This window comes from Nannobrachium achirus, assembly GCF_963921795.1.
Source record: "Nannobrachium achirus genome assembly, chromosome: 15".
NCBI lineage: Eukaryota > Metazoa > Chordata > Actinopteri > Myctophiformes > Myctophidae > Nannobrachium > Nannobrachium achirus.
In genome coordinates, this window is record NC_137822.1 from 21,937,754 (window position 1) to 21,962,366 (window position 24,613).

The 24,613-nt window shown below is 42.5% G+C and overlaps 1 protein-coding gene across 1 annotated transcript in view; it reads right to left on the reverse strand.

Annotated features, from left to right (window-relative positions):
• hcn1 (hyperpolarization activated cyclic nucleotide-gated potassium channel 1) overlaps positions 1 to 24,613 on the reverse strand; it is a gene marked incomplete at both ends in the record, with an annotated part of 136,128 nt that overhangs the window by 37,201 nt on the left and 74,314 nt on the right. Inside the window, one exon of the mRNA XM_080743811.1 lies at positions 10,380 to 10,598. Within this exon, the coding sequence (XP_080599937.1) occupies positions 10,380 to 10,598 (219 nt within the window). The remainder of the gene's footprint in view (positions 1 to 10,379; positions 10,599 to 24,613) is intronic.

Sequence of the window (24,613 nt, forward strand, 5' to 3'; positions counted from 1 at the left end):
ATATAACGTTTTCTTTTTTTCGGAGGCCCCCTGCAGTATCCCCACGGACCCCCTAGGGGTCGCAGACCCCCTGTTGAAGACCCCTGTTCTAATGTGTTTCCCATTTTCCTTCTTTGTGTCTTGACTCTCTGTGCTATAATTTTAAATCTCTGTAGTCATATTCTTAACCTGTATCTTGTTAAAAGTGTCTTTAAAAGCCCTGTTCTCTGGTACTCTTTGTCAGATCTTTGTTTATATTAATGTGGCCTGTTTCTGTAAACCTAAGAAGCCCGTAACCTGATTTATTATTCAGTTATATTTTGTCTGTACCGGTTCCTGTTACCTGAGTGTTTATTCTGGCTGGCTGAAGGAATAAAACAATAGGTTGTCCCAATGAATGCTGTCAGGGACATGCAGAGAATGTTAGAGAGGCAGGGGCTAAAATGTCTAAAGGGGCCTTTTGGTGGAAATATCGAAAATAGCAGACCTCCAAGCTCGAGGTCCGCTATTTTCGATGCTTGATACCACACTGAACATGGCATGGATTTCAGGTATGTAATGGAAGGGAGGCATTTGCATTTCCTTCACCATACTAGTCTGGAGAGGGCACTTTTTACAGACATATAAAAAGGGCAGGGGCTCAAGCCCCCTTTGATGTCTGAGTGTGCACGTGCCTAAATTCTGTCTACGTTCTCCTACATTTGGGTCCTGCTTAAAAAACCCTTCACCCCTGATAACAGAGACAGGAAAATGTGGGAAAGCAAATGCAATGTAGGTCCCTAGTCAAGATCGTACCAGGGTGGATTGCAATTGCAACGCTATCCAGTCCCCTGTGCTGCTGCCCGCTGGTATTTTTTATAATTGAGTTGTATCATTCTCTTTTGAGTATGTACTACTACTGCTGTTAGAGTATACCAGCTGACCACTCAAATGGAAGACTTTACATGACAAAACAAGGTCTACTGGAGACTCCTACTGTATGGCCCCTGCCCACACACCCTCCTGCAAATAACCCAGTGCTTGTCAGTCCCACTCACATTGGGATGTGCCTCTGGCAATGAATTAACCCAGATCTGTGCTTGCCAGTGGCACCGTCAGCGTTACTGCTGATATTCTACGTCCCGGGGCTGTGTGCTGTCTTAAAGGATAACATCTGTGGCATGAGGAAAAGCATTTTTTTTTTTACTAATATGCACGTGTTAAATATACATGTGTCAAGTGAAGGTATGATAAAGCAGAATAAAACACACACGTCTCTCTCTCTCTCTCTCTCTCTCTCTCTCTCTCTCTCTCTCTCTCTCTCTCTCTCTCTCTCTCTCTCTCTCTCTCTCTCTCTCTCTCTCTCTCTCACATACATTATATAAATATGTTACATACAGCAATATCCTTATGCCAATCTTCAAACTGTATGTTCTGTACAATAATGCACAGTGGCGTCAGTTCAGAACAAGCTAAGGTATGGCAACATGACTGGTGTCAAGACACCAGTCATGTTGCCATACCTTAGCAACAGGCACGATGAAAAGTACATTTTTATTATTTCCCCCTGTAGCCAAGGTATGGCAGCTGCATACCCCTGCCATACCCAATTGACGCCCCTGATAATGCAGTTACCATGGCAGTTGCTCTTATGTTGAAGCCAGTTCCTCTGCCCGAGAGCATCTCCATAGCTCTATACTCTCCTAAACCTTCTGACCATACACCTCCTCCTCCACCCACCTCCACCCACCTCTCTGCATGATAGTAATAGGACTCACTCTCGCTCCTTTAACCACCACGTTGTGTTGCAAGTTGCAACATATTATGAGCTTGTAGATGGGCTAGCTTTTCTGTAAAGATATTTACCGTAGAGGGAAAAAACGGAAGGGGTCTCGTATAGAGCCCTGGAGGACTCTGGTCAATGTTGTTGTCGGTTGGAAAATGTCCAAAAGCGTTCATTTTGGATTTATCATTTTAAAAGCGATTTAAAACAGTGAAAATAGCCGATCTACAAGGACAGAACACCTTGCACGGTGAGGCGTTGTGTGCTTATAGATCTGCTGTTTTCACCAGTCTTGTGCGACAGTCTTGTGTGATGAAGCAGGGCTTTACTTTACGAAAAAACGCACACGTTGGAACAAAAGTTGGAGATACAAGGTTTCTGCCCGACAGTGACAATATAGGTTTCAAGTGGTTAAAAAAAACCCTGCGGATTACAACCTCCTTTCTCCTCTCCCCTTCGTTGAGCCCGGAAGCATTCTGGGTATAACCATTAAGACTGAGGGATATCGACCAAAAGTTGTTACAGGTCATTAGTGGACACGGTGATCGTTAGATTAAATAAGACTGCTGCCTCCTCCGTTTCTCCTTCTCAAACTTCCACACCTCATTGTGTCTCCCGTCTCTCCAGCCTCCATTTGCTCTATTCTTAGCCAACGTCACTCCTCACTCGCTTCATCCAGGGGCGTCAGGGGGGGGGACTGAGTTACTAGGGCCCAAGGTGGAGGGGCCTTAATTATTTTATACTTTAGCCATTAAAAAATAGCAGATCTACAAGCTCACAGCGCGGCACCGAGTGCCGTGCTGCGGGCTTGTAGATCTGCTATTTTTGAAAAAGTCGTGAAAATGTGTGCAAATCTTTGAATATATGTATTTTTTTCAAGCGAACATTTGTAACTGAAATTTTGCTTCTGGGGGGGTCCCTGGAATGAAATATTTTGAGATGGGGATCCGTGGCCAAATACATACCATTTTGGGGGTCCTTCACATGAAGAAGTTTGAGCACCACTGACATAAAAGGTTTTGAAATATTCTTGCACACATTTTCACGATCTTTCAAAAATAGCAGATCTACAAGCTCGCAGCGCGGCACTCGGTGCCGCGCTGTGAGCTTGTGTATCTGCTATTTTTCCAACAGTTATAAAGCACAAAACGTGACTGAATCCTTGTACTCAGGGCCCAGAATTTGGTGCGACACCCCTGGCTGCATCCACAGGCCCTCCTCCTCCGCCCTCCTCCAGTCCAGCTGTGGTAGCGGTGGACGATCGACATGACCCCTCCCTGCTGCTCCTATGATCTGCACAGCCATGCGGCAAATCGGCCCTGGCTGGATCCAGCTATACACAAGAACGTGACACTCACAGCCTTTAAGTTGTCATCCAACTCCCTGGAGGGACATCAGAAGGATGTACGCTGGGCTGTAGATTAAACACATTTGCCATGAAGCATATGCATACACTACAGTATATCACGTACAGTAATAGCAGCAGTGGGAGACGTGTCCATCATTCAAACAGCGACTTCTACGGGCGACTTGTTGTCATTCTTTCAGTGGAAATGTGCTACGTCGAGGATTCTTCTGACCACCCTGTCAGATGTTATGTTCACTTTCTTTGAAAATCACCCGCGGGTAAGAATAACAGCTCTGTAGCTTGATTTAAAACCCATGGATAAATTCTACTGTAATGTAACTGAGTGTTACGTAAGGTGCTGTCTGTGTGTGCAGTGCTTTTGAAAAAGTTAATACATCCCTCAAAAAGCTTAGTAATATCTGGCTTACGCATATTGGATGTTTATACTGTACAACTACTTCCACAATATGCAAATATTAGTAGCTCAATTTGTCTGCAAAAAAGTCAGCAAAATTAAGAAAATTGAGCAAAAGTGGTAATTATTCAGTTTTGGGATAATTACACTCTCTGTTTAGCTCATTGGGTCAAGTTGGCAGGCTGAATCAACAGGGAGTATGTATTGTGCTACATGTCATTAGGTCGAACACCCTTTGGATCGACCACGAAACTCTAACCCAAACCCTAATCCTAACCTCAGTAAAACTATGCCTAACTCTAACCCTAACCCTAAACCTAACCTCAGTAACCGTGACGCGGGTGATTATCTAACCTGCCGACGCTTGCGGGGATTATCTAACCTGCCGACGCTGTTCGACCCAACGGGAGTTCGACCTATGGGGCTCCGTGGGCATGAAGCATTGGATCCAAGCAAGCACTGTCAGGACCTGGACCAATCAGTGACGTCTCGATTGGGGCCAGATCAAGTCAAACCATGACTAGTCAGATATGGCCTAGAATATCACCCTGATTTCAACCAACATAAATCCTGCCCATGAAAACAGACGTCCTGGATTAACTCATTTGCTGCCAAAAACGAGGAACCCGAGAATTTCGCGATGTACCTCCCTGCCATGCCCGAGGAACCCGAGAATTTTGGGAAAAAAAAGAAAAGAAAAAAAAATTCAAAAAAAATTTTTTGACCCCAAAAACGATAGTAGGCATGATAGCGATCGCGAAATCGCATGTTTAACCCCCATAGCAACCCCATCTTTCAAGCATGGCAGCCATTTTTGTTTACATTATAGGAAAACATAGTGGCTGTTAACTCATGAATGCCTGAACGGATTTCCATTCTGATTTTTTTGTTTGAAAGCTGTGAGCAATGTGGACACACATGGTGCATGATCTAGGCATGGGTGTGCATTATCCGTGCACTACTGATTACATGGAAGTCTATGGAGACTCATGGCAGGATTGGAGTACGAAGGTATTGTTAAATGGCAGCAAGTGAGTTAATCAGAGAGGGTCTGATTGAGGCCAGATAAATATCATAACTAGTCAGATATGTCCCAGAATATAACCTTACATGCTCATATTTTAACTAACATTACAAACAATAACAATAATCCTATAGTCGTCCATACGTCCTGGTAATGACGTCAAGATCATCCCCATATGGGCTGTGATCTGGCCTAGTTCTGAACGCCACCGGAGCCACCGGAGGACGTTATCATAACATCATCATGACGTCATTTGTCTTGCAGGGATTAGTTCATGCCTAGTCTCGCTGTTGCTTCCCAGTTTTCAAATGCTTCCGTCATCTGAAGCACAGACACTCTGAAAAAGATCAGAGGATAAAGCGGATGTGACGCCTCATCCCGCTTCCGTTTCGTCTTTAAGGTCATGCAAATTTGTCCTGATAAAAATTCTAAAATAACGGAAATGACGAACAGGTGACAGCTTCCGTTCTGTTTCCAGACTCCACGTAGCATTGTGGTTGTCGGCAGGAGCGTCACAAGGGGGGGGGGGGGACTGAGTTACTAGGGTGGAGGGGCCTTAATTATTTGATGCTAATTATTTTTTCTGCTATACCACCAAAATGTGGAAAGCCTTACCGAAGGTCATAAAGGAGTGTGGATCACTAGCATCCTTTAAAATTGCCCTGAAAAACCACTTACAGGCAGCAGCCGTTCGCAACTGGTAAAAAAAAAAAACTAACCTAGCCCAACCCTACCCTCCCCTGCCCCTTCTTTGTATATACTGTTTGTTTAGACTTACTGTTTTCTTTTTTCTTTTTCTTTACATATCTACTGCATAGTACTGTGTTCTATTTGTCTGTCATTCAATGTTATATGAGATACTTCAATGGTTTCCAGTGGAAATAAGCTTAGTCTTTTCATGGATCTCCTTTTAGTAGACCTTGTACCAGTGAACTGTACCGTCATGAAACTGTACCTTTTCCTATGCAAACTTCTTCTAATAAAGTCTTCAATCAATCAATCAATGCTTTAACCATTGAAAAATAGCAGATATACAAGCTCACTGCGAGCTTGTAGATCTGCTAGTTTTGAAAAGTCGTGAACATGTGTGCAAATCTTTGAATGTACGTATGTATTTTTTAAGCGAACATTTGTAACTAAAATGTTGCTTCTGGGGGGGTCCCTGGAACTAAATGTTTTGAGATGGGGGTCCGTGGCCAAATGCATATAATTTTGGGGATCCTTCATGTGAAAAGTTTGAGCAGCACTGACATAGAAACATAGGTTTTTCCAAAAACCTTAGAAGAATTTGAAATATATATGACTTGCACACATTTCCAAGATTTTTCAAAAATAGCAGATCTACAAGCTCGTCATTATAGGCGGACATTACTAGCCTGGCGGTGCCAGCCTCTTTCACACACCACCACCAGGGAGTGGTATTGCGCTCTGGAACCCCAGGCAAGGACATTACCCCCCCCCCCCCCCCCCCCCTCTGAATTTTGGAAATAGGCCTTACTGTAAGTGGTATATTTTTTCCTTGAAATAACGCCCTTTGGATATCAGGGCAAGATCCAAAGCTATGTATGGAACAAATCCTCACTGTCGGGGCATAAACCTCGTATGTGAGCTTGTATATCTGTTATTTTTCAATAGTTAAAGTACCCAGGGCCTAGAATTTGGTGCAACACCCCTGGTTGTCGGGCTACGGGAGACTAGTTCATCCAGCACACAAGAGTCATACCTCGGCTGTAATCAGCCTGATTGAGTGAGCGTTTCTAATCTCACAAGAAGGCGTTCCCTCCTAGGCTCCTACAGTATAATTGATCTACAGTATGCTACATCAATGCTGCCTCTCACACTGCTGCTGGCAAAGCTTTGCCTTCACCACCCCAGCCTCCATCTTTATGGTACTCCACCAAGAGTATTTACATACTGTTGCGGAGATGGAAAAAACCTTACATCAACCATAAATAGCAGTGTCAGTGACAGGTTAACTTGTGACTGGTGGATCAGCCATTTAGCGCAGTGGTTTCCAAATTGTTCTGGTCGAGACCCAAAAGAGAGATTAGACGTTTGTCCAGGACCCAAACTAGTGAAAACAGCGCTGCGAGCTTGTACAGTAGATCGGCTATTTTCACTATACTTTAATACTTCTTAATTATTATTATTATTTTTATTTTATGGAATTTCTTAGATGCGTTAGTGTTAAAATGATTTAATATTTGTATTGTTAAAAATATATATATTTTCAAATACATATTGTTGGAGAATGGGACACATAAATTGGTCTGTGAACCACAGATGGGTCCCGACAGTACACACACGCACGCACGCACATGCACATACGCGAGCGCTGAATAAAACTCTTATCAGTTTTATTCAGCCTATATACTTTCATGTGCAAAAGCAGACTGCCCTATATCCAACCCAATCTCTCTGCGTGCTTCTCTCATCGTCGTGGAGTCCATTGATTTATTCTAATCTGGTACCAAAGCACTGGAAGCCTTGATAACACCTATAAGACAATGGCTAGATAAGAGGCTGGAGATTATTAATGTGTGTGGAAGAGGCACAATCTGTCACAGGACAGTGACATGGAAAGATTATCACTTCTGAATCCTACAGAAGATTTTCGCCGGTGTCGGGTGGAAACCTTGTATGTCTGCTGTCTTATATGATGAGCCAGGGCTTAAATTTACGGAGAAAAACAAAAACGTTCAAATTTGTAACATGGAGATACGAGGTTTATGCCCCGACAGTGAGGATTTGTTCCATACATAGCTTTGGATCTTGCCCTGATAACCAGAAGCGTTCTTTCAGGGAAAAAATATACCAATTACAGTAAGACCCATTTCCAAAATTCAGAGGGGGGAAGTGGGGATAATGTCCGCCTATAATGACATGCCCAAAATAGGGATGCCAGGATGAAAGTGGTTCATAAATGTATGGTTTCAGAAAAGACAACACACATCATGACGATGGACGGGCGTCGATTAAGATGCACAGCGAGTCAGCGATCGATCTGAAGTCAAATTCATGTTCAAAGAATCTTCAGATTTGGGGTGAAATTATGCATAACATAACTGGGCATGAGGTTCCATGTGAACACTAGGGGGTGCTATCTCCTGAGACCCCAAAGGAACACTCTGCTGATTACATGTCTCTTCTGAAGTGGAACTTATCAGCGGAGGACAAAGTGCTCAACCTCAGTACTTGAGTCAAAGTATAGATACTACTGGTCAAATATTACACCACTACAAGTCAAAGTTGCTCTCTGAAATTTATACCTATTACTTAAAGTTTTTTTTCCCCCCAAGTTTTCAAAAGTACAGATTACTAAATGCAGCTGAAAATTTCCCCCCAAAAAAGTAACTGTAAATTGAAAATAGTAGATCTATTCTATAAGCTCACAACGTGCCGCATCACGGTGCATTGTGAAATTGTAAATCAGACATGTGAAATTAAATAGAGCTCAAGTAGTTAATTCACAAAGTTAAGTGGTCGGATGGATGAAATATCTATATTTTTAAATGGGATTTTGAGCCGTGAAAAATGAGCTGTGACCCACAAATGGGTCCCGACAGTGTTATATATGCTTCTGTAAGTTATTATATTGGTATCACAATGAAAACGGTTTTAAAGAATTGCCGTCCTGATGAGGATCTAACGACTGAAACGTTGAATAAAGCAAAAGAGAAAGCAATTATTTGGGGGCCCACTTGCAAAATGATATCCTCCTGGCCCACCGGTGGCCCACGGCCCACAGGTTGAGAATCGCTGGTGTAGAACAAAGGGTGTGTTTTGCTGAGACGCAGTGACCACGGGACGGGCTGGCAAGGTCACAGCATCATATCAGAAGCAAACGATAACAGCAAATGCAGTTAGAGGCAGGGTGTAAATGAATAAACTGTTTAGTCCATTTGGGCCTGCCTTCGCATGGTCACAGTCAAGGTGACCCTAATGATACTGTACGGTATGTCCTACCGTGATAAGACTTCTGCCAAGCACCTCTCACAGGGTAATTGGTGTGAGTCTGTCTGTCAGTCCTGTCTTCAGCTATGTGTGCGTGTCTGTGCGTGCATGCGTGCCATTCACACGTGCTCACATCAGTTCGTTTTTTCACAGGTCATCAGTATGATTAAGGTTAAACGTGAATGACAGTAAGGATTTTCTGATATTAAACTTTAATGTGAGAAACAAAACGCCGTCCCCGTCCCCAGTGTGCTACAATAATGCAAATAAGTCAGATTGCATCTCTGGTCAATAACTCTATGATGAACCTGTTCCTTTCATCTATGTGTTGTATGTTTCTTTGTGAAGCACATTGAGATGACTGCATGAAGCTACAGTATATGCAGCTATATGAATACAAATAATTTGCACTTTATGACTCATCTGTGCATCTCATTCATACTAATTTATCTGCACAGTATCAGATAACTCATTTCTGCCATGCTCCAAAGTGGTTTAAGACTAGTCACGGATGATTATAACACCCTGCACCAGAGCACTGAGTCCATAAACATATTTAAGATTAAAAAGAAATAAGATAAGCTGCATCTTTATTGATCCTTGAAGGGAAACATAATTTAATAGTGAAAATCAGGAGTTATACTTGGATTTGTGTAAAAAAAGGAAAAGTGTGAGCCATGTCCATGTGTACAGGGAATTCAAGATCACAGATGGTGGCTGGGCTGAATCGCTGGATAATCATCCTACACAAAAAAGTGATGTAATAGGGGATAAAGTCAGAGACAGGAACAAAGTCTGTGAAATGTATTCACAGGCAGCACCCAAACAACACAGGTTTGGTTCTGTCTGTGACCCCCTCCTTCATGCCCCAGCGTCTGATCTGCTTGGGAGATAAAGCCTTTTCCCATCAGAATACAATCTGTGAGAACTTGGCCTCATTAGAAGGCAGAGCCAAACAGAGAAAATCCAATCTACTGAATGCACATTTCAAGAAGTAGCTTTTCCACTGCAGCATAGGAACGATAGAACACAAGAAGCAAGTTCTGATATCAGTATGGCTTCCCTTGCGGGTCCCTGATATCATGTTGATGACATCATATTGATGACTTTACTCTTGCCCAAATATGGGAATATAATCACAGTATGTTAAAGATATTCAGGAATTTCACTTCCTTGGCCCACTGCAGCATACACAAGACATGTGTTGCTGATTGATTGACCCAGTGGTTTGCTAGATTTCCTACTATGCCACACCATAAATTAAAAATACAATAACAGTCCTAGATACTTTCAGTGGTTATCATCACCATCATTTACCTCAAACTTAATTAAACAAGACATTTAATGATGACATGTCAGATCGTGCACTTGCATAATCCTCTTAATAGCTTTAGATAAAGCATCTATGACCAACGTACAGTATGCTGACATACACTACAGATTAATTAATGTACTTTTTAATGCTACAGCATTATTTAACAATAACGACTGTGATTACACTAACCCAGGCAGTGTCTCAGCCACTTGAACCTGATGACCGTGATTTTGTTTTGTCCTTTGTATTAACTGCTGTTTTTATACTGTTGTACGGCGACCTTGAGTGCCTTGAAAGGCGCCTTATAAATAAAATGTATTATTATTATCGCCCTATTCTGTTGTGAACATGTTGTGAAATGAGCCCATCTACAATCTCACAACATATGTTGAAAGCTTATAGATTGTCTATTTGCAGGGAAGATATGTGGTGTATAGAGGGAAAATAGGAACTTGCCTAGTTTACAGCTCGGGGGAACACCGTTCTACTAATCATCATAGGGTTTCGGACAGTGGTTCATTTCAAGGTATGTCCTGCAGTGAAACATCATAATACTGTGGAGGGCTGCAGATACGAACTCACCTTCTCTTGGTACTGCCGGCGCGAGGAGTCCAGCGATTGGATCAGAGCTGTGGCATGGCCCACGAACATGGCGTAGCAGGTGGCGCCGACTATCATGCTCAGCATGGTGATCCACAGGTCCGACATGCTGACGGGCGCCCGCGCGCCATACCCAATGCACAGCATGTGGCTCATGGCTTTGAAGAGGGCGTAGGAATACTGCTTTCCCCAGGAGTCATTCTAGAAGGACGGAGGCAGTGAGGGAGGGAGGGAGGGAGGGAGACAGACAGACAGATAGGCAGAGGGATGGGAGGAATGGGGAGACACAGAGAAAGAGTGGGGGGAGGGGGGGTTACTGCAATGTGAAGAGAAGAGGAAAAGGCTCTCCTCCAGCAGGCTCTTCTTTGATGGATCACTGAACCTCCACAGAGTCTCCTGCCAACATCCCCTTCATGCTTCACAGCCTCTAATGCTCATACTGAGTGACTAAACGCTATACCTCCTCCCAGGGACGTGCTGGCCATTGGGAAAAGCGGGACAACTCCCGAACGGCCGGTTCATTATCGGCCGGTCCAGGCCGGGCCATTAGGATAAAATTCAACTGTTTGCACAAAAGTAAAAATTTAACTGTTTGCACAAAAGTAGTGAAAACAGCAGATCTACAAGCACACAACGCCTCGCACCGCGAGGCGTTGTGTGCTTGTAGATCGGCTGTTTTCATTAGTTTAAATCATTCTTTTTGGACATACAAGTTTTCCACCCAACAACAACGAAATATAGGCCTAATTCATGTAATTGGCCCACTGGCTTGTCACTTGTCATGATCTGAAATGGCAAATCTTTGAGTAGCAGCAGCGCTATAGAGAGAGATCTCTCTATAGCGTGCAATGAGGGCCTCTCCAACTCTTTTTCCCGGGCTGAATCAGGGGCCCAGCACATCCCTGCCTCCTCCCCTCTTCTCTCTCTCTCTTTCGCTCTGTTTCCAGGCTTATCAGACTTCCCCCCTTGGCTTCCTATTTGCCGCTGGGTGTAAAGCGACGGATGGTTGTGAGATCCAATCACGATCAATTGCTTGTACTCCTTACTTGTATTACTCTTAGTTGTTTGATTTACACAGAAGTTTGGCAATAGGCGATTTTAATCACTTAACCCTGGCAATAGCATCCCTCTACTCTGTTGCTAACATTTGGGGGAATATACAGTAGCAGACCTACAACTACAAGCTCACAATACTGAAAAATTGCGACATGACGTGTTGTTAGATTGTGGAGGGGGAAAAGGTATATGTAGCCTATGATAGATCCTGGGGGGACTCCGGTCAATTACCTATGGATTTAAATTGATTGCTGGAAATGCAGTTATAACAAAGAAAACAGTGCCAGCAGTACCTACAGCACAGTGTGTTGTAATGTATATGTTGTATTTTGGCATTCTCATAACAATAAATGTTAAATTAATGTTGGAAAAGGCATAGTCAAGGCTGTGATGTCAGGAGTGTAAAAAGTCCTCCCAGGTAAACTCACCCAAGCTCTATAAACAAATACAACGATAATTATATCATCAATATACATATAATTTCACAGCTAACAGTAGAGAGGCTTCCAAAGGCTTCTGGTTTTGAATGCTAGACATTTAAAATGAACATTTATAGGCCAATATAATACCAAGTACAGTCAGTACAGTAAAGTATGTACAGCTAGCTGTTTTCACAACTCTTATTGTGCAATTCCATTTTGCTACCTGCAGTCACAATTTTCAGAAATGTACCTGTATTTGTTGCCCTACCTTTAAGCCCAGTTTATAACTTTTAAGCCTACTATATACCATCATCATAATAATCATACAATGGTGTTACTTGTTAAAAAATGAGTAAAAAAACTATTCCTTGTCCTCCTGGTGGCGCTATAAAAGGCAGATGTGAAAAATGCAGGGCGAAGGTTTTTCGTTGGCCTCTAGGGAGTGCGCATACAACACAGATCGGTAGTTATAGGTAATACGTGTATTAGACTGTTATAGCGCCACCATGAGGCTGATTTGAAATGTTTCACGTGGCATTTGTTCCTCCTAGTGGGAATGTGTGTGCAAATTCTCACGGAAATCGCACATTGCGTTCATTATTTGAACCAATGAAGGAGAAGCGTTCCCTCATTGCCCCATAATGTACATACCCACAGACAGCCCTCATCACCCTACTTGCCCACTCTGCTGGCGCAAGTAAAATAGCACTGTGATCTGTGATGGCCAAATGGAAATCACAACAATCTTTCAAACACTCCATTGTCATCCGAAAACACAAGTTGACGCTGGTGGTCAAAACATTGTATGCCATCGTGTGACAGTTGACTCAATTTCGCGGTTTATCTGTTTTAGTCTATTACGGACTTCTGCATATGACTGGGACTTCTGCATGGAGAATAGACGCTACTTGGATAGAGATATATTGACAGAAGACCTACCTACAGTGACTAGCTAGTTGAACATCACACTGGTTGTAATACGTGTGTTGAATTAAAAATACTTGCTTCCAGGAGATGGTCTAAAAAAAGGTTTGTTGCATTCATGAATTCTTGAATACATCTTTGCCAATCAGCTGTCTATATAGAGTACATGGATAGCATGCTCATGATGCTGTTTTATAAGCTCTCAACAAAAACACTGTCCTCCATATAATTTGCTGTTGTGTACTGTGGTAACAAAATAGAGTTGACACAGTGCCAGAGAAATAGAGCCAGCAATGAGGTAAAAGTAAATCAACTGTCAGTGATGGACACAGTGGACATCACAACAGTGCCAGAATGTCAATCACTGAAAGCATAAGCTCAATGTCAATCAAATTGATCATCGCCGGTTGCAACAACACTAAATCACCAGAGTATAAACAACAGCCCTAATAGTCTTTGATGACTTCAGTTGATTTGCTGGCAAGCCGCCATTACCTCCCCTATCCATTCCCCTTCACAGTAGAATTTCAGCCTCTGAATTTAACACTGGATTTTACTGCGTGTCTCAATAATGATTAATACAGAAAATCAGCTTTTGGATCTTTTCCAGCCTACAATAAATGCATTTGTCCTACACACTGCTAGCTTCAAATGCATGTGTGCTTTAGAATAATCACTTAAGACCTAATAGTGTTGTACGACAAAAATAGCCACAAGATCCATCACACGTTGTGAGCTTTTAGCTTGTAGATCGGCTATTCGGTTATTTTGGAACATTTTCGAAGATTTCCGTCTAACCTGCCCAAACTAGTGTTGCCAGGTTGAAGATGTTTAATTCATGAAGGAAAGTAGGGAACTCCATGTCACACTATGAGGTCCTATGCAACCAAACAGTCCACATAATGTATATATAGCAACAAGGAGTGGGCCTGTTCAGAGCATGTTACTGTATGTTCCCCAGAGATCTTAAGTCCCCAGCTGCTGTGAAGCAACTGAGCTAGCATCGCCAGCCTACATCTGTGAAAGCCAGTAAGATCCATCCTGGGGACAAATGTGGCAGCTCTCCGGTACACCCTTGTAGTCACAGCTAAGTTGCTGACTCCTCCAATAGTTCCCCCCTCTGAACAGAAAGTGCTGAGGGAGGCATCTTTTACCTTCCACAGAATACCTTGTCTCCCCAAAAACAGAATATAGCTTATGAAAGAAATACGAAATCCACTAGAAAATACAGTTAATCACTGTCGCTCCCACACGCTGACATAGTTAATCTTGCCGTGCCGTTATTCAGGCCTGTATTTCACACTGTCCGCGCGCTGGTTGTCTCTGAGGTTTTTAGGCAGCCGTTCGTGCCAAAGCCTCTTAAACTACTTTCAACTTGGCACCCCTATTCGGGGCATTTCATTACAGGTGACATTGTTCTGTCCACATGGGACCGGCGTGGCTCCGAGTCCAATGTGGATCTCAGACTTGATGCGGCCAGCCTGTGACGTCAGTCTTCTTTGACGTCTGTCACCTACAGTATAATCTCTCAAGAACAGATGTAGTGCTACGAAAAGGAACAAAACAGAGAGGGCGACATTTTCCTTTTCTTTGACGATGGCTAGCGAGATTGCCTACAGTATGACACATCTATAAATGGTAAATGGTGCATTTATATAGCGCCTTTATCCAAGGCACTTTACAGAGATTGTGCATTACATTCACCCATTCACACACACATTCATACACAGATGGCGGAGGCAACCATGCAAGGCACCAACCTGCTCACCGGGAGCAACTAGTGGTTCAGAGTCTTGCTCAAGGACTCTTCTACATTAACTCTGGGGGAGCCCGGGTTCAAACAGGGAACCCTTCGGGAACCCTCCGTGTTCTAAGACGGCAACTCTACCCCTGAGCCCCTGCCGACCTGGCTCATGACTCCAAATTTGGGCAAGGTTTCAGCCTGATAAGAGCCCCTTTGACCTCTTATCAAATTCAGGTTTAAATATTTCAGTATAAACAGTGGAGGTACTTCTTTGGCCTACTAGCAGGCTGATGGGTCCAACGGTTTGAGAGATTAGCTCCAGACACATTAGATAGACGGCTAGACGGCTAGACTCCTGCAGAGCCACGGCATCACATTTTAAATGCATTTTTTTTAAATAGCTAAAACAGCGGATGTTCAACCATACATACGGTACAAAAGCATACATTATGTGCTTGTAGATCCACTATTTTAGCTATTCGTTGTGACAAAGTGGAAACTAAGTGGTTAAAACCAAAGTACACATCAACTGGGATTCAGTAAATAGCTGAGCTGAATAATCATCCCTTGCTGACTCATCTATAGATACAATTAGGTCCTCATTCCCATTAGTTGTTCCTTTCACAAACTGATGAGAAAATTATCTGATAATTACACTTGTCAGCTCCAATAATGAAAATAATTTAGACCGCGCCACTCCAGCAGCTCACCCAGGCGAAGTGAGGAGTCGGGATGAATCTAAACTAAATCAAAGACGGACAAGTGACACCCATGTAAATAGCCAGCAATTTGTTCTGTGAAGAGGAAATGACAGGAGTTATGAGTTGAAACTTGAGGCACACATCCAGCATGACCACACACACACCCCCACATGCACGTGTATGCACACGCACGCACGCACACGCACAGATAGAAAACCCACCCAGCCATGGCCAACCCTCATGTGAACGGCAATGACTATCCCCTTTAGATTATTGTGAGAGCAGGGAGAAACATCTAACGGTTTCAGAGCTCACACGAGCACATCCTTCCTCCTCCCTCCACAGCACGCTCACTACTTGATTCAATATATTATAGATATTTCATATTCATTTGATGAGGCATGGCCCCCTCCTACAGTGTTATAACCCCATTCACCTTAACCATGTTAAACTCTTTGAAAACAGATGTTCCTGTCATATATTCTTTTATATATTTTTTTCATTTGACATTTTTAACATTAGGAAATGAAATAAATACATAAATAAATGAAATAAAATGAAAAGGTAATATAAAAATGAAGTATTTTCACTTCCTCCTCACCCTATCAGTATAAAGTAGACTTTAGAGGAATTAAAGAACACAATCAACTTACAGCTGCTTTGATTTGTTATGGAATATAAACCAGACAATGCAAAATAAAAATGTCTGGTTTTGCTAATATTATTCACTAAAATAATTTAACTCAACATGAGCATGATTTCAGAATGTGTTCACGCACAGTAAATGCTAAATGTGTGTATTTTGTTTCAATGCATCCTATTCTTCCTACGACAGTAGCCGTTTATTCTCCGTGGAGAATGGGATTTTGAATTTCTCATAACATTACAACATGAGGTGTTAATTGAACGACACTGCCTCAAATGTCAACAGAGAAATGTGCACACATGGGGGATTGGAGGAGTAAGGTTATGCATTATGGCCAATATACTGTAGAATGCATCAATCGCTACTTTTTTAGGGGAAAGTTGGAAAAATAACCCCCCTCACAAAAAAAAAATCGGCTGTGAAAACAGCCGATCTATGATAGATCTGCTGTTTTCACTACTTTTGTGTGTCGGCCTTGTATGATGAAACAGGGCTTTACTTTGCAAAATAACGTGGAGATACAAGGTTTCCACCCAACAACGACGAAATGCATTTCAAGGTTGCAGATATTTCACAGATTATCATGAATGTGTTTTCACCAAACAGAAGGCTGTAATTTCATTAATGTGTTCTCCCATGTTTCACAGTGAAACTGTCAGAAAAAGCAAACCATTAGTTGATGTTTTTAATTACTCAATCATGTAGCTTCCTAAAAACCCAGCAAGCTGTCTCTTGCATGAAAAACGCGATGCACCATTTGTATTTATCAATTACATAATCAAACCACAAGCTGTTCTCAACAAAGGGCACAGCAATCAGCAGTCAGGAGCCATGGGACCAATAGGCCATGTGTTTATCAAACTATAAATCAGCATGATAAGCCTAACAAGCAGGATTCACAGCAGTCTATCTGGACTCGCAAAATATAAACTGTTAATGGCATTTGACAGATGAAGGTGGCAGAAATCCACCCAAAAAAAAAGAGGAAGTCTCAAATCCAACAGAAGGAAAATCAGAAACCACAATTTCTCATCTACAGAACTGAAATGACGTGTTTTAGAGATAAAAATGTACCCTTATTGGCCTACTCTAAAACAGGAGGAACATAATTTTGTAAACGAGCACAAAATAGACATATAATTTTAATAGCAAATTCCTTGCACATGCAGTGCTTAACATTAAAATAAAACATAGCAAAATAGATCATATTATCAAAATAAATATATATATAAAGTATAGAGAGAGAGAGACCACCCTAACCTCTCACCCACATGTACCGAAAGCACACAGAATGTGAACTGTTTATTTATCTAATATTATGGCTAAACATACTAATAATAGATCTTTTACAGAATTTGTATTACCGTATCTAAACAATTTCATATACCAATCCAATACTGTATGTACAGAAGTCATGAATGGCAACATGGAGTATGTTTTGTTTTGTTTTTGTGGCCAACATGTGGCTGGAAACTGGAATTATCTTCTCACTCTTGTGGAACAGACAAAATTCAACATACATGTACTGTAACCCATGTATTCATACACAACTGGGTTTGAGTGATGGGACTTTTCTCGTTTGGATTTTAATACACTAATTAAGAATTACCATGACAACTATGGCTAATTCCCGCTATCATTAACAAGACGGGGAGGTAAACAACACAACTGCTGAAGCAAATACGGCGCTTCACCAAAGCTCATGGGGAACGGAACATACCATGACTGAGGCTCCACGTGAGAGGGCAGAACGTTTGACTAATTTATAAAGTGGACCGAGGCTGGTCTATTGGACGTGACTCATGCAGAGATGGATGGGACAAAATGGTGGCAGGTCCAAGGACGAAAGAGGCCGGCGGATGTGACTGATGCCCGGGCCTGGGTGGTTATGCATGGCACCCCCCTCCCTATGCCCCCCCAGCCATCACCACCACACCCTCCCTTCTATCTCCACCCCCATCTCTCTCTCTCTCTCTCTCTCTCTCTCTCTCTCTCTCTCTCTCTCTCTCTCTCTCTCTCTCTCTCTCTCTCTCTCTCTCTCTCTCTCTCTCTCTCTCTCTCATGCGTATTAGGGATGGGACGATATGAACATTTCATATCACGATTATTGTGACAAAAGAAATCGCGATTTACGATATCACAATATCACGATAATCAAAATCCATTATCCTTGGGCGGAACATTGTAGATCGGCTATTTTTTGGCAAAGACATTTGATAGAGAGTGAAAAAAAGACTGTATCAAGTACGTATATTAAAGTTCCTTTTGCCAGGTTTTATGTGGTACCAGATATGCAGCTCGGCAAATAAAAGGTGAATTGATCCCAGTGCATGACGGAGGACGATATTACGATAAATTAAATCTCCACGATACGATTATCATGAGTGTTTTTTATCACGATAAAAGATAATATCGCGTATCGTCCCATCCCTAATGCGTATCCACGCACGCATTCACTGTCTGTATCTCTCTCGTTCTCTCTCTTTGTCTGTCTTTTTTTTCTGTCAGTCTCCCTCTCTCTCTCTCTGTGCGTCTTCTCTCTCACCTCTATCACTGCATCTCCCTCTGTCTGTCTAACTCTATGAGTTTCTTCCTTTGTCTCTCTTTCTCTCTGCTTTATCTGTGCCTCTCTCTCTCTCTCTCTCTCTCTCTCTCTCTCTCTCTCTCTCTCTCTCTCTCTCTCTCTCTCTCTCTCTCTCTCTCTCTCTCTCTCTGCTTTATCTGTGCCTCACCCTCCGCCTGTCTCTCGCAGGCATTAATTCTGCCAACATGTCCTCACTGGATTACTGTGCAGCTATCAAAATTCAAATGAGCCCTGCCGTGTACACCCACTCTCACACTAAACATGCACAGACACATAGACCTGCCGCACGTACCCATCGTAACTCTTTTTTCAATCAATCCTACGGACAGAACCTATGGGCCCATGCATGCAGCAATACAGAACAACCTCTATTCAGTTCCCACAGCGTCCATTTTTTGCCTTACATCATCCTCCCCAACAGGGTGGGGTTTTCGTGCCCCCAAAAATCTATGTCTGATTTAGTATTTATTTATTATGATATGCGGACAGGATCAGGAATCCTGGCTGCCATACGTCACTGATAAGAACCTGGCCGAGCACAGACAAACAGGCAGACAGACGGATACACACACAGACAGGCATGCAAGTACGCAGGCACGAACACACACGCGCGCGCGGCCCAGGGAGCACGCACACACAACTGCTCCCTGGGTGCCGTATTAAAGGCAGCCTGCTCCAAATAGTTAGGATGGGTAAACGCAGAGGACAAATCTGACAAATGTACTGGCAAATGGCAAATACCACAACAACAATAACACATGCGTGCACGCGCACACACACAGGTGTGAATGCTAACCTGGTTAAATGGAATAAATGCTAACCTACCGACGCTGGTGAATGTTAACCTGGTGAATGCTACTATGCCTAAACATAACCCTAACCCTTACCTCAGTAAAACTATGCCTAAACCTAACTTAACCCTAAAGGCCTGTCCATACTTTGACCGAATCTTTTCGGTCAAAAGGTCCGGTTCGACTACAAAATGACGTCACTCGTGACTTCTGAAAAGCATTAGACCGAATTAGAGTTCGGAAATGTGCACGTCGGAAAGTCCAACTCACCGAACATTTTGGAGATACTATGGACAGGCCTTAACCCTTAGAATAGTCGGACTAATGGGACGTCGAAATATCGAGATTTCACCTTGGATTCTTCCATCCTCCTACACATGTACTGTACAGTATATTCCCCAGGCGGATGCATGCAAACACGCTAGCGGCCCATGCAGGCCTCAGTCTCACCCCCCGCCCACCTCGACAGCAGCAACATTATCTCGCCTCTTGATTAAGCAAATGCGACTTCCAAAGAGGAAAAACGCTACCGTCAGGCCATTAGTCAAGCAGATAACAACCATAACCAGTACTACAGCGGCACTCAACAATATCTGCAATCCTCTTTGGCTCCTCTCCTCTCCTTACAGCTGGAGGAAGGAAAGGAGTGATGCAACAAAACAGAAGGAGACAAAAAAAAAAAAACCTGATGCAATAATGTTCCATCTGGAGGTTAAAACTCCAGCGACAAAAGCAGCTGAGGACAATGGGAACCTATGGGACTTTGCAGCCAGAATATCTCACTTGGCAGTCATTCCCCTGACAGAGGAGACAGTGAAATTAAGTATTTATATACCTCGACGGCAGTTCTTTGATATTCTCTGCCACCCTGAAATGTGTGAGGCTTGGAGTTGGGAGAACTCAAAGAGGAGAACATAAAGAAAGAGCAGAGGAGAGGAGATTTAATTCCTACTTATAATGATCTCTGGCATTCTTTGTCGGTATACACTGCATAATGATCTCTGGCATTTCTTTGCCAGTATACTATATTATACAATATTGTATATCTGAGAGAGACAGAAAGATGAGACCTGAAATGAAGAAAAAAGAAGAAGCAGGTTTCTGCCTTTAGATCCTAACTACTGCAGCTCTATGCCCTCCTTTGATGTGCACACTAACCTCTTTTGCTGCTCTTGCACACATACAATATCTTTAAGAGCACCTTTTGAGGTTTGGAGTGTGTTGAGATGGTGATGCAATGACGATAGGCAGGCAGCCATGTCTCCTATGGTTGGTCCTGGGGGGCTTGCCTTGGGCCAAAAAGGTCAAAATCCACTGCTTTAATGCTTAGGAAATAATACACTTCATATTCTTTCCCCAACTATATGCTAAGCTGAAGGACCAGCAGAGAACCTCTAAAGACACATGCAAGGGCTTAAGAGGTGTATTGTATGACAGCAGTGCTAGCACCTCAACCACCCTAAAGAACTGCTGAAGAACAGCGGCGCCTGCATGTGTGCGTGCGTATAGGTCTCTTATTGCTATACCACACCATGCAGGTGACAAATGATCCTGCTACATGGGGACGAGCGAATGACCCATTTTCTTTAATACTGCATTGATTTACGTACACAATTAGGAACTGGAAGAACATATATTTGGTCCACTTTAACAGTTCTACTGCCAGATTTATTATTTATTTATTGGGGCTGGTGCCAGCAAAAAGCAGCTTACTTTTGCAATGTTATAGAAAATGATCTATTGATTATTTTCAAACTAATTCTTTTTACAATACAACGCTCATATGTGTACTTTAACCAAACTGGCGGCAGAGGGCAGCATATGTAAAGAATTAATGTGAATTGGGCCGCTTCGCTTGCCATCCATTCAGAGCATAGAAATGCATTTTCTAGATCAGATCCACAGAAAACAGCCAGGAGGTGATTTGGGACTCCATTATTGCTAGTAGAGGAGCCTATCAATTTCCGTAATTTTGGAATGTTAATTTTTGGAGACATGTATATCTTCATTCTTGGGGTTCTCAGAATGCCAAAAAAACATGTCTCCAATTTTTCTTTTTGGGTTTAGCATGTGTAATTAGCATAATTAGCCAATTAATTGACAAAAAAAGGAAATGGCAATAACTTTGCTTCTAGGTAACTTATAAAGGTGATTTAAGAGTCTAAGTCCATGTTTGTGAGGTCTGGAAATTCATCTGTTACCATTGTGAAGTCATAAAATGTTTCTTAATTAGCATAATTAATACATTATGCAAAAACAAGGTGAAAATAAGCACATTTCTGCATTTTTTCGTTTTTGTTTTAGTCAATTTTGAAAGCTTCTCACAGACTCTAAGATGTATGTTTACAAGTCCAGGAATTATTATCATCCTATAAATAAATCATGCAACCTTTTATATGTGTAATAATTATGTAATAATAACCAGAAATAGCTACAATAATAACCAGAAATAGCTACATTTCTTTATATATCCCTCATATAAAATAAAGAAGAAAATGAGAAATGGTCACAGAATTATCAGATTGTTTATGCTAATATGTACAGAAAGTTTTGAAAACACATTTAAATAGAAGGGTCTCCATCTTCGTTGTCGTCGTGATTTCTTGCTGCCACATTTGATCAGTTGGGTAATGGTGGCTGGAGCTGGGGGATCCTGTGTTGTGACTGGCACCAGTTGATCTCCCTCAGCCTCCTATCCATATTCATGTTGCTGGTGGCATCTGTGGGTTAGGTACGTGGTCCTGACTCCTCATACCATACCATTGCCTGGTAATGGGTACAGGTAATGGCTTGATTTAATGCTCCTTGTGTAGGTGGCAGCTTCTCGGCTTCTAATTGTTTCTTTGTGAATAACCTCCACCTGAGCTCACCAACATCCACAAGATTTGTACCGGGCTCGTACAGCTGGCGAACAAATGCTTCAATCTTTTGTTCTGTGTCAGAACTGAGCTTTTTTTTGGTTGTACCTGGAGTAGCAAATATACAAATACCACCTCCACAGGACACTGGTTTAGGGCCTACCAACAGTTTAACTTTCCCTTGCCAGCAAAATGGCCTGTCGGGTCAGCTCCAGAGAAGGCATGGAACCCTGGTGATGAAATAGGTGTCCTTGCACAGCTGTTGGTACCGACGGATTGCAAGAACAAAGACATCAGTATCCGGGGACTCAATGTAGAGCTGTGTTGCCCCTCTTCGGACAGCATCCAGGCTGTGCAGGATTATCCTTGTGTCAGCCTCTTCCTGTGAGCTGTGGAGATGTTTTACATCGATAGAGTTTGAGTGGACATCTTGCCTTGACGTGATTATGAAAACATTGGGTTTTCCCTGGAAGTGTTGGAGGGCTTTTCTTAGCAAGATAGACAGTCAGCTCATCTTTGGTGTGGATACCTGACAAGAACTGTTTTTCTGACACCTTCCCTATCAGTGTGTTGTCTTCCACATGATAAGTGGTAGGGGGCTTGCCACCATGGCATCGCTTACGTGTGGCCTCCTTCAGTGAAGATGCGATATCATAGCGGTCAAATACTACATGGGTCTCACTATGTTCTTTGGTCTTCCTATCCAGTGTGGCTATGAAGGAGTCAGCCCACTGGGAACATATCTTGATCCATGATGGCTTTCCCATTGCCTGTACCAATGCCATTTCATCTATGACAGTTACACTCTTAGCTGGCAGGGACAACTGTCAGTGGCAGCAATGTCACCAGTCCTCTTCATTCCGCAGCTCCTGGAGAATGGTCATGAGCTTGCTCTTGTCTGTGCAGGGCCAAAGCTCACCAGTCACTGTGAAGAGAGCACGTGGTTTGGCAGTGAACTCGTGCTGGCCCGTGGTCAAGCAACAATCAGCATTCGAGCAAACAGTGACTTGTCATCCTTCAATATACACCATTCTCGAGGAGCTGCAGAATTAGAAGAGGACTGATGACATTGGTGTTGATCAGCAACCACAGAGTGCTGCCACTGACAGTTGTCCCCTTCCAGCTAAGAGTGTAACTACTAGTGTCATAGATGGAATGGCATTGGTACAGGCAATGAATGGGAAAGCCATCATGGATCAAGATATCGTCGATATCGTCGTACTGAGGAATGTCTGTCTGAATGTCGTACTGACGAACCAGACCAACACATTCTAAAGTACTCTGATGATACCGTTTTAATTTCACTCTTAGATAGTTCCAGTGATCCTGGACTGCACCAAAGTGAATAAGGTGGTTGAATGGAGTGATAACAACGCTCTCATCATTAACACTAAAAAGACAGAAGAGATTGTTTTTGGTGAACCTAGTGGTGCACACAGATCTCCCATTACTATTCATGGTGAACAGATCAACCTGGTATGTTAGTATACATACCTCGGAGTAGTAATAGACCATCTTTTGTCATGGAAAGATCAGATTGAATCTGTGTGTAAGAAAACAAAGTAAAGAATCTACTTCCTTCGCCGTTCAAGATCATTTGGTGCTAGACAGATTCTTCTTATGTTTTTCACTTCTGTTATTATGTGTTCTTCAGTACTGTAGTACCACCTGGTATGGATGCTTGTCTGCAGCCCTAAAGTCACAACTGCTGCAACAACTGAACATTTGTTCAAAGATAGTTGGACAACCACTTCAGAGGCTACTGTATATATATGATTACGTATGATAACAGCATTCTAAGGTTTTCAAGAAATATTACCTCTAATAGTAGCCATGTGTTGCATAGAGAATATAGGTGTCTGCCTTCAGGAAGGAGATACCGTGTTCCAGAATACAATAAGGTCAGACTAAAAAGGTCCTTTGTCCATCAGTCGACTTTAAGGCTTAATCAGGAGTTTGGCGGTAGGTAGGCTTAGCGGTGGACATTGCTCTTGTCTATATTATCCTTATGTATGTAAACCTGTCTTGTTTTTGTTTCCTTGTGTCAAATGTTTGTATATATGTTTCGCATACATGGTTGCTGTGTCGCAAGACAAATTTCAGTGTGAACTGACAATAAAGTACTAATGTTCCCAGTGGGCTGGACAGGATAGGGCAGGATAGGAGGCTGAGGGAGATCAACTGGTGCCAGTCACAACACGGGATCCCCAGCTCCAGCCACCATTACCCGACTGATCAAATGTGGCTGCAAGAAATCCCAGTGCATGTCACATTGTTCTTGTCAATCTCAAAATTTGAAATGCTCTGAGATGTGCATAATATGGGGCAGATGAATAGGTGTGTTGTAATGTAAGCAAGGCACATCTGTTGGGGATTGACGATGACGACTACGAAGATGGAGACCATTCTATTTAAATGGGTTTTCAAAACTTTCTGTAAATATTAGTATAAAGACCATTTCTCATATTGTTCTTTATTTTATATGAAGGA